This window comes from Scophthalmus maximus, chromosome 11 (genome assembly GCF_022379125.1).
Source record: "Scophthalmus maximus strain ysfricsl-2021 chromosome 11, ASM2237912v1, whole genome shotgun sequence".
NCBI classification, from domain to species: domain Eukaryota; kingdom Metazoa; phylum Chordata; class Actinopteri; order Pleuronectiformes; family Scophthalmidae; genus Scophthalmus; species Scophthalmus maximus.
Window position 1 is genome coordinate 25,219,215 of NC_061525.1, and position 18,402 is coordinate 25,237,616.

Here is an 18,402-nt window from a genome sequence, read left to right on the forward strand (position 1 = left end):
GTGTGTGTGCGTGTTTGTGTGTGTGTGTGCGTGTTTGTGTGTGTGTGTGTGTGCGTGCGTGTGCGTGTGTGCTCGTGCGTTTGTGTGTGTGCGTGTTTGTTTGTGTGTATGTGTGTGTGTGCGTGTTTGTTTATGTGTGTGTGTGTGTGTGTGTGCGTGCTTGTGTGTTTGTATGTGTGCGTGTGTGTGTTAATGTGACTTTTAAAAGTCCATTTCCTTGTTTAGTGTAAAGTTTGTTTTCAGTTTGACAGTTGATCGATGAATGAATCAATCAATCAGTTGACAGATAATCTACATGAACTATATGTCAAAGAGCCCCGCCCCTCCCCCCCTCCGTCGTGATGACGCGGGCACGTTCAGACACGTCACGCGCAGACTGAGTCTGAGCGTCGGACCGAGGCTCGGTCAGAGAGAGCGGAGCCGCTGCAGGAGCAGCCCGTCATGAGGTGAGTGAAGCGGCTGGTGTGTGAGTGAGAGCCGGGGAGACAGAGGCAGCGACTTCCCCTCGGTCCGTGTGAGCGCCGGTATCAGCTGATCAGATCAATCCATCATGATATTGATTTTATGATCCACAGGTTTCCTTTGCTCCTGTATGACTATGACGTTCTAATAAAGTTATACTAATATTTTTAAAACTTTTTTAATAAAGTTATAAGTTATTATATTGGCGTGTGAAGTGTCATGATGTCATACCCGACTCTCGCCATGTGACGTTTCAGGTCGTTTGTGTTTCTCGTCCTTGTGATGCTCGTGGTCGACGCTCAGCCTTCGTCTCTGTCCGACATGTACGGCAGCCTGCACTCACCAAACTTCCCAGAGCCGTATCCCCGAGAGACGCAGCTGCGCTGGAACATCAGTGTTCCTGACGGCTTCCAGATCAAACTTTACTTCAGCCACTTCGACCTGGAGCCGTCCTACCTGTGTGAGTACGACTTCGTCAAGGTGAGGCAGCAAGGCATCATGGGAAGTTTTCACCTTCCATGTGAGAAACCATCAGTTTGTTAACGAGCTTCATTTAGTGCAACGTTGGGGCACCAGGGGCCTCAGACCCCCAGAGCCCACAGACCCCCAGGGGCCCCAGACTCCCAGGGGCCTCAGACCCCCAGATCCCACAGACCCCCAGGGGCCCCAGACTCCCAGGGGCCTCAGACCCCCAGATCCCACAGACCCCCAGATCCCACAGACCCCCAGATCCCACAGACCCCCAGGGGCCCAGGGGCCTCAGACCCCCAGATCCCACAGACCCCCAGATCCCACAGACCCCCAGGGGCCCAGGGGCCTCAGACCCCCAGATCCCACAGACCCCCAGGGGCCCAGGGGCCTCAGGCCTCATGTTGACTGCAATTCTGGAGGTTTTCCAGCAGAACAGTAACAAGACGTTTCTCTGAAGAAAGTTTCCATTGTGTGTGTGTGTGTGTGTGTGTGAGTGAGTGAGTGAGTGAGTGAGTGCGTGCGTGCGTGCGTGAGTGAGTGTGTGCGCGTGCGCGAGCGAGCGAGCGTTTGTGTGTGTGTGAGTGAGTGAGTGAGTGAGTGAGTGAGTGAGTGTGTGTGTGTGTGTGAGAGAGTGTGTGAGAGTGTGTGTGTGTGTGTGTGACCTGCTGTTCATTGACTTCCACAGTAATCTGTGGTGAATTGTAGATAAGACTGGAGCCTGCAGGGTATGTTAACACGGACAGACTGTCAGGTCAAGCTACAGACACTCGTGTCAGTTGTGAAGCAACAGACACTCGTGTCAGCTGTGGAGCTACAGACACTCGTGTCAGTTGTGGAGCTACAGACACAGTTAGAGACCAGACAAACCAACTCAGTGATCTGTGAGAACTTTTCATCTTGAATGTAACTTGATCAAAAATACATATTTTTCATTTGAATGAATGTTTATCTGACGTGTTCCTTTGTGGATGTTTCTGTTCGCAGGTGGAGGCAGAGTCTGAGGTTCTGGGTCTGTTCTGTGGGCGGGACGAGACGGACACGGAGGCGGTTCCAGGTCAGCAGGTCGTCACCTCCCCCAGACACTCGCTGAGCGTCGTCTTCTCCTCCGACTTCTCCAACGAGGAGAGAAACTCTGGCTTCATGGCTCATTACAGAGCAGAGGGTGAGATACTATATACTATTCATATATATATCATATGAATAGTATGTAGTATATATATATATATCCTCTCCAGATGTGGACGAGTGCAGTGACCGTGGTGATGAAGATGAAGATCTGATCTGTGATCATTTCTGTCACAACTTTATCGGAGGATACTACTGCTCCTGTCGCTATGGTTACCTGCTGCACACTGACAACCGCACCTGCAGAGGTGAGTGTGTCCTGAGGGGGGCGCTGCACATGGAGATGGAGGTCGTGTTGTCGTGACGACGTGTTGACAGCACAGAATAGTTGACTCAAACTGTGTGTCGGAGATTTTCAAACATAATCAGATTAAACTTGTTGACATGTGAACTGTTTCACAGCAGATCTGAATTCCAGTAGCTGATCCTGAGCACACACACACACACACACACACACACACACACACACACACACAGTTTAGAACCAGGTTCACACGTTGGACGTCAGAGTGTCTGTTCAGTCTCTGGACTCTGAACCTCTGTCTGACTGATAACAGCTGCTGATTGGTGGTAAATATTTATATGTGCTTCACACACACACACACACACACACACACACACACACAAACACACACACACACACACACACACACACACTAACACACAGCTGCTCACTAACGTGTTTCTGTGTGTGTTCAGTGGAATGTAGTGATGGTGTGTTCAGGGAACGCTCCGGAGTTCTGAGCAGTGTAGATTTTCCCGCTCCGTATCCAAAGAGCTCTGAGTGTTCGTATCGTATCGAGGTGGAGACCGGCTTCAGGCTCCGCCTCCAGTTTGAGCCCGACTTTGACGTGGAGGATCATCCTGACGTCAGGTGTCCCTACGACTACGTCAAGGTGGGAGGAACACACACACACACACACACACACACACACACACACGTTAGTGAGCAGCTGTGTGTGTTTGTGTGTGTGTGTGCGTGTGTGTGTGTGTGTGTCAGATCACAGCAGGCAGCAGTGAGTTCGGTCCGTTCTGTGGATCTCGATCTCCAGGCATCATTCAGACTGACAGCAACATCGTCACCGTCGACTTCCACAGCGACAACTCTGGAGATAACCTGGGGTGGAAGATGACGTACACATCCACAGGTTTATATAACCAACAAACACTTTATATATACTACAAACACTGTTATAAACAGATCCACAGGTTTATATAACCTACATACACTGTAATATACACATCCACAGGTTTATATAACCAACAAACACTTTATATATACTACAAACACTGTTATAAACAGATCCACAGGTTTATATAACCAACAAACACTTTATATATACTACAAACACTGTTATAAACAGATCCACAGGTTTATATAACCTACAAACACTTTATATATACTACAAACACTGTTATAAACAGATCCACAGGTTTATATAACCAACAAACACTTTATATATACTACAAACACTGTTATATACACATCCACAGGTTAATATAACCTACAGACACTGTTATATACACATCCACAGGTTTATATAACCAACAAACACTTTATATATACTACAAACACTGTTATATACACATCCACAGGTTTATATAACCAACAAACACTTTATATATACTACAAACACTGTTATAAACAGATCCACAGGTTTATATAACCAACAAACACTTTATATATACTACAAACACTGTTATAAACAGATCCACAGGTTTATATAACCTACAAACACTTTATATATACTACAAACACTGTTATAAACAGATCCACAGGTTTATATAACCTACATACACTGTTATATACACATCCACAGGTTTATATAACCAACAAACACTTTATATATACTACAAACACTGTTATATACACATCCACAGGTTAATATAACCTACAGACACTGTTATATACACATCCACAGGTTTATATAACCAACAAACACTTTATATATACTACAAACACTGTTATATACACATCCACAGGTTTATATAACCTACAGACACTGTATATATACTACAAACACTGTTATATACACGTTCACAGGTTTATATAACCTACAAACACTGTTATATACACATCCCCAGGTTTATATAACCTACAAACACTTTATATATTCTACAAAACTGTTATAAACACATCCACAGGTTTATATAACCTGCAAACACTTAATATATACTACAAACACTGTTATATACACATCCACAGGTTAATATAACCTACAGACACTGTTATATACACATCCACAGGTTTATATAACCTGCAAACACTTAATATATACTACAAACACTGTTATAAACACATCCACATGTTTATATAACCTACAAAAACTTTATATACTACAAACACTGTTATGAAAACATCCACAGGTTTAAATAACCTACAAACACTGTTATATACACATCCACAGGTTTATATATGTTCAAACACTGTTATAAACACATCCACATGTTTATATAACCTACAAACACTTTATATACTACAAACACTGTTATGAAAACATCCACAGGTTTAAATAACCTACAAACACTGTTATATACACATCCACAGGTTTATATATGTTCAAACACTGTTATAAACACTTCCTCGGGTTTATATAACCTACAAACACTCATATACGTTCACAGAACCTATAAACAGATCCACAGGTTTATATAACCTACATACACTGTAATATACACATCCACAGGTTTATATAACCAACAAACACTTTATATATACTACAAACACTGTTATAAACAGATCCACAGGTTTATATAACCAACAAACACTTTATATATACTACAAACACTGTTATAAACAGATCCACAGGTTTATATAACCTACAAACACTTTATATATACTACAAACACTGTTATAAACAGATCCACAGGTTTATATAACCAACAAACACTTTATATATACTACAAACACTGTTATATACACATCCACAGGTTAATATAACCTACAGACACTGTTATATACACATCCACAGGTTTATATAACCAACAAACACTTTATATATACTACAAACACTGTTATATACACATCCACAGGTTTATATAACCAACAAACACTTTATATATACTACAAACACTGTTATAAACAGATCCACAGGTTTATATAACCAACAAACACTTTATATATACTACAAACACTGTTATAAACAGATCCACAGGTTTATATAACCTACAAACACTTTATATATACTACAAACACTGTTATAAACAGATCCACAGGTTTATATAACCTACATACACTGTTATATACACATCCACAGGTTTATATAACCAACAAACACTTTATATATACTACAAACACTGTTATATACACATCCACAGGTTAATATAACCTACAGACACTGTTATATACACATCCACAGGTTTATATAACCAACAAACACTTTATATATACTACAAACACTGTTATATACACATCCACAGGTTTATATAACATACAAACACTGTTATAAACACATCCACAGGTTTATATAACCTACAGACACTGTATATATACTACAAACACTGTTATATACACGTTCACAGGTTTATATAACCTACAAACACTGTTATATACACATCCCCAGGTTTATATAACCTACAAACACTTTATATATTCTACAAAACTGTTATAAACACATCCACAGGTTTATATAACCTGCAAACACTTAATATATACTACAAACACTGTTATATACACATCCACAGGTTAATATAACCTACAGACACTGTTATATACACATCCACAGGTTTATATAACCTGCAAACACTTAATATATACTACAAACACTGTTATAAACACATCCACATGTTTATATAACCTACAAACACTTTATATACTACAAACACTGTTATGAAAACATCCACAGGTTTAAATAACCTACAAACACTGTTATATACACATCCACAGGTTTATATATGTTCAAACACTGTTATAAACACATCCACATGTTTATATAACCTACAAACACTTTATATACTACAAACACTGTTATGAAAACATCCACAGGTTTAAATAACCTACAAACACTGTTATATACACATCCACAGGTTTATATATGTTCAAACACTGTTATAAACACTTCCTCGGGTTTATATAACCTACAAACACTCATATACGTTCACAGAACCTAACTACAGACGCACCACTGAGCTGTTTAAAGAACATTTTCTTGTGATGCTTTTATTTTGTCCGAACAGGAAGTCAGTGTCCGGTGCCTGAGACTCCGCCCAACGCTGTGATGAACCCTGTCCAATCAGAATACTCCTTCAAAGACCACATCCTGTTCACCTGTGAGCCTGGATATAGACTGATGAAGGTGAGCTGCCACTACAGACACCACAGACACTACAGATTCCACATACAACACAGACACTTCAGACACTTCAGACACACAGACACCACAGACACCACAGACACCACACACACTACAGACACCACAGACACACAGACACTACAGACACCACAGACACCACAGACACTACAGACACCAAAGACACCACACACTACAGACACCACAGACACTACACACACCACAGACACTACAGACACAAAAAGACACCACACACACTACAGACACCACAGACACACAGACACTACAGACACCACAGACACAATAGACACTACAGACACCACAGATTCCACAGTCACCACAGACTCTACAGATTCTGCAGACACGACAGACAACACAGACACTACAGACACTACAGACGTGTGCTGACCCTCCTCCCTGCAGGACGGGGACTCTCTGGACCAACTCCAGCTGGACTGTGGTTCTGACGGGTCCTGGAGCAGCAGACTTCCTCAGTGTCAGAGTAAGTTCTGCTGCGGCGCCCTCTACCGGAGGGACTGAGAACTTCATGAGACACAAAGTTTCACTTCAACATTTTGACAGAAGTTCACATTTCTATAATTGTTTGATTTGATTTAAATTCACACCCTTCAGTGTGAATCTGATGCAGAACTGACAGGATCACAGACACAATCACAGACGTCAGTTGTTCTGTCATTTCTATATTGTGTAAAATGTTAGACATTGCCACGGAGACGTTCAGTAAAATAATGATGAAGTTATTAAACATTCACAACATTTATTCATTAAAATAATAAAAATATGGATTTGATCGGTGACGATCAGATTCAATATTCATGTGTTCACGTTCATGTATCGTCATTTCATATTCATGTGTTCACTTTCATGTGTCGTCATTTCATATTCACGTGTTCACCTTCATGTTATGTCATTTAATATATAATTTGTTCACGTTCATGTGTCATCATTTCATATTCATGTGTTCACCTTAATGTGTTTTAATTTCATATTCATATGTTCACGTTCATGTGTCTTCATTTCATATTCATGTGTTCACCTTCATGTGTCGTCATTTCATATTCATGTGTTCACCTTCATGTGTCGTCATTTAATATTTCATGTGTTCACCTTCATGTGTCATCATTTCATATTCAATTGTTCACCTTCATGTGTCGTCATTTCATATTCATGTGTTCACGTTCATGTGTCGCCATTTCATATTCATGCGTTCACTTTCATGTATCGTCATTTCACGTTCATGTGTCGTCATTTCATATTTCATGTGTTCACTTTCATGTGTCGTCATTTCATATTCATGTATTCACGTTCATGTAACTTCATTTCATATTTCATGTGTTTACGTTCATGTGTCGTCATTTCATATTTATGTGTTCACGGTCATGTATCGTCTCACGTCATCATGTCGTTTCCTCACTTCAGTGAAATATGATATTTATTTTTAAATCATGTTTTCACAGATTAAAACTGAGAAACAAAGTTATTAAAGAACCAATCTGAGGCGGGTGAATAGAATATTTAAATATTAAAATATAGATATAATTATATAATCTTTACATCTTTATCTATAACGACTTCAGTTCAGCGTTGATCTCTTTAGCTCCGCCTTCTTGTTCGGACTGAAAGCTGATTGGCTTTTGTCTCTGTCCAGTGGTGGATTGTGGGAGTCCGCAGGCGGTCCACATGGCTGACGTGGTGTTTGGTAACCATGACAATAGCACACTGTTCGGATCGACCGTCCGCTACGTGTGCCGGGGTGACGCGTTCGACCTGAACGCCAGCAACAGTGAGCTGATGAATATTATGAATTATTATTATGAATCTGATCCGATGAGTCTCAGTGAAGAGATGAAAACTGTGTCGCAGATTCGTACAGCTGTGGACCAGAGGGACGGTGGACCAGTGCAGAGTCAGGACTCAGGCTCCCGAGCTGTTCTCAAGGTGTGTGTGTGTCTGCTTGTGTCAGATGAATATTTATGAATCGTGATAAGTTCATGTTGAGTGAACTCTGACTCTCGGGTCCATGTGTCTGTCCAGCCTGCGGACGCCCGTCCCGCGCTCTGCCCCCTCAAGTGAAGCGGATCGTGGGCGGGCGGAGCGCCGAGCCGGGCCTCTTCCCCTGGCACGTCCTGCTGAGTGTGGAGGATCTGACCCGGGTCCCAGAGGACCGCTGGTTCGGGTCCGGGGCCCTGCTGTCCGAGTCCTGGGTCCTGACGGCAGCTCACGTCCTGAGGGCCCAGAGGAGGGACGCCAGCATCGTGGCTGTGGCCCCCGAACACGTGAAGGTCAGAGGGCGGATTCATCAAACATTCAAACATAAATATAAATGTGTATCATGAATGACTTCTTGTTCATACTTTATTTTGAAAGATTTTCATTTTTTATATTTTATATTCATTTTTTTAGGAAATTTTTCTGTTTCAGTTAAACATGAGATGCTGCCGAACAGTGTGTTGTTTGAGTATTTATATATACATATATATGTACATATATATATATATATATATATATATATATATATATATATACACACACACACGTTTATATACATACAGTATATGTGTGTGTGTATATATACGTATATATGTATATATATATATGTGTGTGTGTGTATATAGACATACATACACATATATATACACATATATTTCTATATATATGTTTATACAAGTGTGATGGTGAGTTGTTGTTTCAGACTGTGTCTCTCTGTGTATATAATATACATATATATAATATATGTATATTATATATATATGACAGGTGTTCCTTGGTCTCCATGACGCCCGGGACAAGCGTCTGTCCACCAGACGCTCGGTGGAGACGATCGTCCTTCATCCAAACTTTCAACCCGACAACTACAACAACGACATCGCGCTGCTGAAGCTGACGGAGCGGGTGGAGTTTAACTCCGTCATCCGTCCGGTCTGTCTCCCCCCGCCGGACGACCAGGTGGGAAAAATATGGATTAAAGAAAAAAAAGATATGAAAATAACTTCTTTTAAAAAAAAATCTATAAATATTTTGAGAAATTTAAGATTCTGTTAAAAAGTTAAGTTCAGTGATTTATGAATATGATATTTTCAGAAAGTTAGGACACACCCACTTGACCACAGGTTGACCTTTGACCTCTCTCTTCATCAGGACGACCCCTCCTCACCTGTCCCTAACTCTCTGGGCGTAGTTGCCGGTTGGGGGATCACCGTCCCCAACGTCTCCTCCTCGACCCCAGGTGACCCCCCCTCACTGACCTCTGACCTCCTGCAGTACGTGAAGCTGCCGGTGGTTCCTCAGGACGAGTGTCAGGCGAGCTACGCCTCGCGCTCCGTCAGCTACAACATCACAGACAACATGTTCTGTGCCGGGTTCTTCGAGGGGGGGAGGGACACCTGCCTGGGGGATAGCGGGGGGGCGTTTGTGATGGAGGACGAGGTCAGCCGGGGGTGGGTGGTGTTTGGGTTGGTGTCCTGGGGGGGGCCGGAGGAGTGTGGGAGTCAGAGGGTGTACGGAGTCTACACGCGGGTGGCTAAATATGTGGAGTGGCTTCAGCACCACCTTCAGGCTGCTGCCCCCTGGTGGTGAGAGAGAGACCACAGCTACAGCTGAGACACACACGTGTATATATATATATATATATATATATATATATATATACATATTGACATATATACATGTGTATATATATAAACACTATTTTTTTCTGTATTCAACTTATTTTTAACTTCAAACCTGATTCATGTTCACGAACCCAAACACATCACTAAGACTACGCCTCCGATACAACAAAACATTTTCTGATTCATAAACATCTGAACGACAACAAAGAGAAATCAGATTCATCTGTTGGACATCTGCTGAACATCTGTTGAAGATCTGTTTCTGTCCCACAATCCTCTGGGGTTTTACGTCACTGCCCGTCTTCAGTCCTTTGCTCTAGCGCCACCTTCAGGACAGACCTGACAACACCACCAGTGTGTGTTAATGTGTTTATTCATGTTTGTATTCAAATGTTTCATTATGAAAAATACAGCAGGTGGTTTTATATTATGTATAAATTATATAAACATCTTCATGAATGAACCTGAGTCTTGTGATCACGTCAAGTTTCATGAATTTGATAATTTTTGTGTCATCAAATGTCGAATATTTGTACATGAAACGATCAACGTCGTCATCATCAACACAGTGATGTCACAGTGATGTCACAGTGATGTCACAGTGATGTCACAGTGATGTCAGCACCTGGGACCAAAGAGTAGCAGAGGGTCAGTTCCTGTTGTTAACAATGATGATGATGATGGTGATGATGATGAGGAGGAGGAGGAGGAGGATTATGAGGTGGAGGATGATGAGGATGATGAGAAGGAGGAGGAGGCGGATTATGAGATAGAGGATAATGAGGACGAGGAAGAGGATGAGGAGCAGGAGGATGATGATGAAGAGGAAGATGAGGAGGATGGGGAGCAGGAGGCTGATGACGGAGAGGAGGATGATGAGGAGGAGGAAGGTGATGAGGTAGAGGAGCAGGAGGATGATGAAGAGGAGGAGGAGGATGATGAGGAGGACGAGGATGAGGAGGATGATGACGCTCTGTCAGTCCGCGGACACTTCCTGTGGAGGCGGAGCCTGTAACAGGACACATCTGTAAAACTAGACTGTGGTTTGTGAGGGAGATTTGAATCCTGCAACCTTCATCTTCTTCATCATCTTCATCATCATCTTCAGGTCGAGGTCTCTCAGCTCACGGTGCTGTTCAGGTCCGGCCTCGGGTCTGGTCTCGGGTCCAGTCTTTCCATCGTGTCTCTCATCCAGTCCAGGAAGTTTCCCAGTCGGGTGTAGACGCCGTATTTCCCATCAGCAGCACATTTCTCTCCCCAGCTGATGACGCCCGTCAGGAACCACGTCCCCCTGTAGTTCACCACAAACGGTCCCCCGCTGTCCCCGCTGCAGGCGTCCACACCGTCATCCAGGTACCCGGCACAGAACATGTTGTCTGTGATCACCTGGGGGAGATGACACGAGACACAAGACACAAGAGAAACATGAAGTACTGTGCTGTACTACTGTACTGAACTACTGTACTTTTGTACTGTACTAATGTACTGGAGGACCCTGACCCAGCTGAGTGGAGTGTGTTGCTGTCACCTGTTCAGTCGACGCCCTGCAGGACTCGTAGCTGACCACTGGGAGCGCCACCTTCCGCAGGAAGCGGGACGAGCGGCCCATGAAGCGCGTGAGGCCCCAGCCCGACGCCACCCCCCAGTGGTTCTCCTGAGAACACACACAGTCCCACCTGCAGCTCTAAACACACTCTTATTCACCTGAACACGTGTGAGGTCAAACACAACTTTACCCTCAGCAGGTACTGGGACAGGTGGGCATCGGGCAGACAGGCGGGGGCCGCGGTCGGGCCCCTGATGACAGGCCGGGCCAGGAGGACCAGAGCGACGTCACTGTCAAAGGTGAACGAGTGGAAGTGAGGGTGAACGAAAACCTTCTGGATCTTGATCTGCTGCTCACCGGGATCAGGACGCTGCTTATCATAGTCTCCTGCAGCGCACACACACACACACACACACACACACAAACACACACACACAGATCATTACAAACATCATCACATCACAGACTCTGGTCTCGTCTGTTTTCATCTGGATCTACAGGGACTCATGCACCACACAAACACACACACACACACACACGCACACGCTCACACACACGCTCACACACACGCGCACACACACACGCACACACACACACACACACACACACCTATAGTAACGTGGTCTGCAGACTCTTCGAAGCAGTGAGCAGCAGAGACGACCCACTGGTCAGAAACCAGAGTCCCTCCACAGAAACCACGACCATCAGACCTGCGGATCAGAACCTGAACACACACACACACACACAGGTTGGATCATTAACAACAATAATAATAATAATAATAATAGTAATAATAATAACAATAATAATAGTAATAATAATAATAATAATAATAATAATAATAATAACCGACCTGCCACGGACTCCCTCCTGGTTTCTCCAGATCTCCTCCCACAATGCGAGGTGACACGCGCCCCCCTCCCCCCTCCCCCTCCCCCCTCTGTACAGATGTTGCGTTCACTGTCGCCTCGGTTAAATTCAGTTCAGGATCCCAGCTGTGTGTCACGTTGTCTTCTGTCTCCACGGTGACGTTGTCCCACAGAGAGCGTCTCCCAGGCCACAGCGCCACCTGCTGGCGACCACAGGGAAATGACACTGCACACAGAGTCAAGTATCAGTAGTACTATGTGCAGTACAGTATGCGTAGTACTTTGTGCAGTAGTTACAGTATCAGTAGTACTTTCTGCAGTAGTTACAGTACCAGTAGTACTTTATGCAGTAGTTACAGTATCAGTAGTACATTGTGTAGTAGTTACAGTATCAGTAGTACTTTGTGCAGTAGTTACAGTATCAGGAGTAATATGGGCAGTAGTTACAGTATCAGTAGTACATTGTGTAGTAGTTACAGTATCAGTAGTACTTTGTGCAGTAGTTACAGCATCAGTAGTACTCTGTGCAGTAGTTACAGTAGTAACCATGGTACTTACCGGTCTGGGAGCAGCTCTGTCCGTCAGGCTCCAGTTTGAATCCCATAGCGCAGCCACACTGAACTCCAGTGCCCCCTGTCCCGTCTCTACAGTACTGCACACAGCCTCCGTTTCTATAGCGACACTCCTCTACCGCTTCACATAGTCACATACAATCATTAATCAATCATCTATCAATATTACACGTCAAGGTTATTGAAAATCTGGTGTATTGATTATGTGATGTGTGAATTCTATAAATGAAGAGGATTTATTTCTGTCAACTGAAGTTTTTTTAAATGAACAAACTGCTAATCATGTTTAGGACGTTGGGGTGACGTCACATTGACATAACAGTGACATCACAGTGACATCACAGAATGTTGTTGAACAGTTATTATGAATACCCTTCCTCTAACATTCCTGTAACGTTCCTCTAACGACCAAAACAATAGTTGTCTGATATAATATAAAAGACCTGTGGCCACAGGAGACTGGACAGGACAGACTCAGCTCTCACCTGATTGGCAGGTGTCTCCGTGGTACTGAGGAGGACAGAGACACAGGAAGTCTCCTCGGTCCAGAGTGCAGATCCCTCCGTTCACACAGGGGTTCGTCCGACAGGGGTTCAGACCTATGACACTCGAACACAACACGACTGGTTCAGACTGGTACATTGATGATGTCACCAGAATCAAAGTGAAGGTTAATGAATTCGATTTCAATGAATCATCAGATCATCGATTAATAAACCAATCCTAATCATAAATGACTCAATTAATAATCAATACAAGAGCAGTGAATATGATCATCTGAACATTATTGATGATGTTTAACTCACTTTTGTATCTGAACCAAAACTCCAGCTGTGGAACAAAAACACAGAGTGGAACATCTGCTGTGACCTCTAACCTCTGAGAGGATTACATTTATTAGTGTTAAAGAAAATATCCATCCCTCCCCAGAACACAACTACCGTTCCACTAATGTTCCCCTAACGTTCCACTGACATTCCTCTAACTTTCCTCTAACGTTCCCTTACGTTCCCCTGACGTTCCTCTGTTTTTCCACTGAAGGTCCACTAACGTTCCTCTGTTTTTCCACTAACCTTCCTGTCACGTTCCACTAACGTTCCTCTGTTGTTCCACTGACGTTCCTCTCACGTTCCACTAGCGTTCCACTAACATTCCTTTCACGTTCCTCTGGTTTTCCACTGATGTTCCTCTCACGTTCCACTAATGTTCCTCTGTTTTTCCACTGACGTTCCTCTCACGTTCCACTAGCGTTTCACTAACATTCCTTTCATGTTCCACTAACGTTCCTCTGTTTTTCCACTGACGTTCCTCTCACGTTCCACTAGCGTTTCACTAACATTCCTTTCATGTTCCACTAGCGTTTCACTAACATTCCTTTCATGTTCCACTAACGTTCCTCTGTTTTTCCACTGATGTTCCTCTCACGTTCCACTAGCGTTTCACTAACATTCCTTTCATGTTCCACTAACGTTCCTCTGTTTTTCCACTGATGTTCGTCTCACGTTCCACTAGCGTTCCTCTAAAGTTCCTCTCATGTTTTGCTATCATTCCTGATGTTCCCCTGATGTTCCTCTAACAGTCCACTGACGTTCCACTAACATTCCACTAACGTTCCTCTCACGTTCCACTTACATTCCTCTCATTTTCGACTAATGTTCCTCTAAAGTTCCTCTCATGTTCTGCTAACATTCCTGATGTTCCTCTAACATTCCCCTGACGTTCCCCTGACGTTCCCCTGACGTACTCTGACGTTCCCCTGACGTTCCCCAGCTGGTTAGAGTACCGTCTTCTCTCTTGTCTGGTAGATCTCCGCCGCCTCCTCCTGTGAGCAGTTCTCCTCGTAACACTCCCTCTCCAGGTTTCCTGGTAAGATCTCCTCCAGTAAGGAGTTGGCTCGACGGCTCCTGGAGGCGGAGCCGAGGATCTGACCGGCTGAGGGCGGGTCCAGGAACACTGAGGGCGGGGCCAAAGGGGGGTTATAACAGGTGAGTTTCAAATAACAAACATTTAAAGTTAAGAACTTTCATGAAATGTCGCCTGAGGGAGAGACAGTTACATCACCTGTCAGTTTGTCTGTCTGTCTGTCTGTCTGTCTCACCTGTCTGTCTCATCTGTCTGTTTTCTCTGTCTGTCTGTCTTTCTCACCTGTCTGTCTAACGGTCTGTCTCAAATTTCAGTCTGTCTAACCTGTCTGTCTGTCTGTCTGTCTCACCTGTTTGTCTGTCTGTCTGTCTCACCTGTCTGTCTGTCTCACCTTTCTGTCTATCATTCTGTCTCACCTTTCAGTCTGTCTCACCTGTCTGTCTGTCTGTCTGTCTGTCTGTCTCACCTGTCTGTCTATCAGTCTGTCTCACCTTTCAGTCTGTCTCACCTGTCTGTCTGTCTGTCTGTCTCACCTGTACACTGGATGATGTCAGAGCAGAGCAGCAGGGTGACGACAGTCAGAGTTGACAGCAGCATCTCTCTGTGTGGACAAACACACGGTGATGAACCAATCACAATCATCTACAGACCTCTTGTGTCCTCTCCTCTCCTCTTGTGTCCTCTTCTGACCTTTTGTGTCCTCTCCTCTCGTGTCTTCTCGTGGCCTCTTGTGTCCTCTTGTATCCTCTTGTGTCCTCTTGTGTCCTCTTCTGACCTTTTGTGTCCTCTCCTCTCCTCTCCTCTCGTGTCTTCTTGTGTCCTCTCGTGTCCTCTTGTATCCTCTTGTGTCCTCTCGTGTCCTCTTGTATCCTCTTGTGTCCTCTTGTGTCCTCTTCTGACCTTTTGTGTCCTCTCCTCTCCTCTCCTCTCGTGTCTTCTTGTGTCCTCTCGTGTCCTCTTGTATCCTCTTGTGTCCTATTGTGTCCTCTCCTTTCCTCTAGTGTCCTCTAGTGTCCTCTTGTCTCCTGCTGACTGCTGAAGGACTGACGGTGCGTGTTTGAGGTAAAATGGACGACGGGGACTGTTGGATTGATGTTTAACCTGGATTCAAATATTGATACAGAGACGTGACGTCAGCAGCTCAGAGGACACAACAAACAAACCAGAGACCGGGTGCTGAGGTCAGAGGTCACAGTTTCCAAGGGGTCAAAAGTCAGTCTGGATCCCACAGGAGGACGTCCTGCCTGTTCCATGTCTTTACACAGTGACGTGAGAAACAACAACAAGTAGCTCTGAGACTGTGGAGAACCAGAACCAGAACCAGAACCAGAACCAGAACCAGAACCAGAACCAGAATCAGAACCAGCTGCGGTGACCGCCTGTCCCCACCTGTGTGTTGGTTAACTGCTCTTGTACGTACATTGTTATTTTTTATTTTCTTTGTTCACTTCTGTTTCCCCGTCAATAAAGAGGAAGAGAGGTGCAGGATGGGAGTTCCCAGAAGTCCCACGGGGGGAAGACCAGAAGGTTCAGCTCCAACTGTAAGTCCAACATTACAGGTAGAGATGGTCCAGGGGGGAGGGGCCTGAGAGGGGAGGGGCCTGGTGGATGAAGGTTCTACTTCCTGTTCTCCTCTCACAGATTCTAGAACCACACGAGAAGTGATCAGGTGATAATATGAACTATTTTCTGTCGGATATGATGGAGCTGATTATTAATGTCTTTGTAGGTGAATTATATTCAGATTTCACAGGAAGTCAATGTAGAGATGGACCACTGGAAAAATATGATCTTGTTCTAATGTTCTGATGTTCTGATGTTCTGACTTTCTGATGTTTCTAATGTTCTGATGTTCTGATGTTTCTGATGTATTAATGTTCTAATGTTCTGATGCTCTGATGTTCTAATGTTCTGATGTTCTAATGTTCTAATGTTCTGATGTTCTGACTTTCTGATGTTTCTGATGTATTAATGTTCTAATGTTCTGATGTTCTGATGTTCTAATGTTCTGATGTTCTAATGTTCTAATGTTCTGATGTTCTGATGTTCTGACTTTCTGATGTTTCTGATGTATTAATGTTCTAATGTTCTGATGTTCTGATGTTCTGATGTTCTGACTTTCTGATGTTTCTGATGTATTAATGTTCCAATGTTCAGATGTTCTGATGTTCTAATGTTCTAATGTTCTAATGTTCTGATGTTCTGACTTTCTGATGTTTCTGATGTATTAATGTTCCAATGTTCTGATGTTCTGATGTTCTAATGTTCTAATGTTCTAATGTTCTGATGTTCTGACTTTCTGATGTTTCTGATGTATTAATGTTCTAATGTTCTGATGTTCTGATGTTCTAATGTTCTGATGTTCTAATGTTCTAATGTTCTGATGTTCTGATGTTCTGACTTTCTGATGTTTCTGATGTATTAATGTTCTAATGTTCTAATGTTCTGATGTTCCGATGTTTCTAATGTTCTAATGTTTTAATGTTCTGATGTTCTAATGTTCTGATGTTTCTAATGTTCTAATGTTTTAATGTTCTGATGTTCTAATGTTTCTAATGTTCTGATATTTGAATGTTCTGATGTTTCTAATGTTTCTAATATTCTGATGTTCTGAAGTTCTGATGTTCTGATATGTCGGATGTTTCTAATGTTTCTAGTGTAAAAAGGTCATGCCACTATGTACTGTTTTCTTCTTTAGATCAAATGGTATTTCTGAGTTATGCATTCTACTTACCAGATTTAGGTGTTTATGAGCGTTCACTCATTGAGCGTAGCAATTCCGTTGATGTAAGGATCAAAGGATCAAAGTCATGCACCTCCTGGTGTTATGACAATTGGATGCCAGGCTCATTAATATACGGAGCAGTACGCACGGTTTTATAAGGCTGAATATTTTTCGGCGAACACCATCTGGGCTTTTGGGCGCACGTACACTTTTAGTAAGGATCCTACGCAGAGTTTTATAAATGAGACCCCAGGTCTTTATGGCTTTAAGTTTGTCTCCAGATTAGTTTCATCTGTCTTTATAGATAAATACAGCTGGGTGTCTTTCTAATATAGAAAATATAAAGTGAAAAGTCTCAGTCCCAGTATAGAACCTTGTGGAACTCCATGACTCACTTTTGTATGAATGGAAGATTTGTTGTTAACGTCAACAAAGTGAAATCTGTCAGATAAGAAACTTAAACCATTGAGTGATGTTCCTTTAATCTAAAGTTCTAGTGTCTGTAACAGAATCAATGTGTCAAACGCAGAACTGAGATCTAGTAGGAGGAGAATAAAAACAAGTTGACTGTCTTAGGTCATGAGAAGGTGGTTGGTAACCTTCATGAGAAGGTCGTTGACCTTCAGCAGTGTTTCTGTTCTATGTTTTATAAATCTTGACTGAAAACCTTCATTAAACTGTTCCTGTGTAAATATTCACTTAACTGGTTCATTTATTATTATTATTATCTGACTGACACTCACTAAATGGGCAAAAGACGTCTTACTGTCACCCAGGAAACCAAGTGTCAGCTGTCAATCATGACGTCTCAGCCTGTTTTTATATTGTCAAATAACTAATGAAAAGCG

General features: G+C 43.0%; 2 protein-coding genes across 5 annotated transcripts; one reads left to right on the forward strand and one right to left on the reverse strand.

Moving 5' to 3' along the window:
* Positions 1-77: 77 nt before the first annotated feature.
* On the forward strand, positions 78-10,442 carry masp1 (MBL associated serine protease 1). Of its 2 annotated transcripts, none has more exons than XR_007031671.1 (13): positions 78-446; positions 720-942; positions 1,918-2,095; positions 2,169-2,306; positions 2,758-2,954; positions 3,059-3,206; positions 6,235-6,353; positions 6,771-6,849; positions 8,017-8,151; positions 8,232-8,306; positions 8,403-8,650; positions 9,061-9,314; positions 9,507-9,647. XR_007031671.1 is itself a non-coding variant. In XM_035621874.2 (13 exons), exons 1-13 carry the CDS (start codon positions 442-444, stop codon positions 9,942-9,944), a joined length of 2,172 nt encoding a protein of 723 aa, XP_035477767.2. In that variant the 5' UTR covers positions 78-441; the 3' UTR covers positions 9,945-10,442. The 2 variants fall into 2 exon arrangements, 1 of the variants encoding a protein (XP_035477767.2); XM_035621874.2 differs by having other exon boundaries at positions 9,126-9,314; positions 9,507-10,442.
* Positions 10,443-10,822: 380 nt separating this feature from the next.
* On the reverse strand, positions 10,823-16,704 carry LOC118297752 (coagulation factor IX). Of its 3 annotated transcripts, XM_047335503.1 has the most exons (12): positions 16,250-16,704; positions 15,730-15,930; positions 15,363-15,430; positions 14,750-14,919; positions 13,773-13,797; positions 13,452-13,565; positions 12,953-13,087; positions 12,379-12,620; positions 12,135-12,249; positions 11,716-11,912; positions 11,508-11,633; positions 10,823-11,365 (listed from the first exon to the last, which is right to left on the reverse strand). In XM_047335503.1, the coding sequence occupies exons 3-12, from the start codon at positions 15,424-15,426 to the stop codon at positions 11,099-11,101; spliced, it is 1,455 nt and encodes a 484-aa protein (XP_047191459.1). In that variant the 5' UTR covers positions 15,427-15,430; positions 15,730-15,930; positions 16,250-16,704; the 3' UTR covers positions 10,823-11,098. The 3 variants fall into 3 exon arrangements, with proteins under 3 accessions (XP_047191459.1, XP_047191458.1, XP_035477819.2); XM_047335502.1 differs by lacking the exon at positions 16,250-16,704 and having other exon boundaries at positions 15,730-16,184; XM_035621926.2 differs by lacking the exons at positions 15,730-15,930; positions 16,250-16,704 and adding an exon at positions 15,520-15,660.
* Between the last annotated feature and the right edge of the window lie 1,698 nt (positions 16,705-18,402).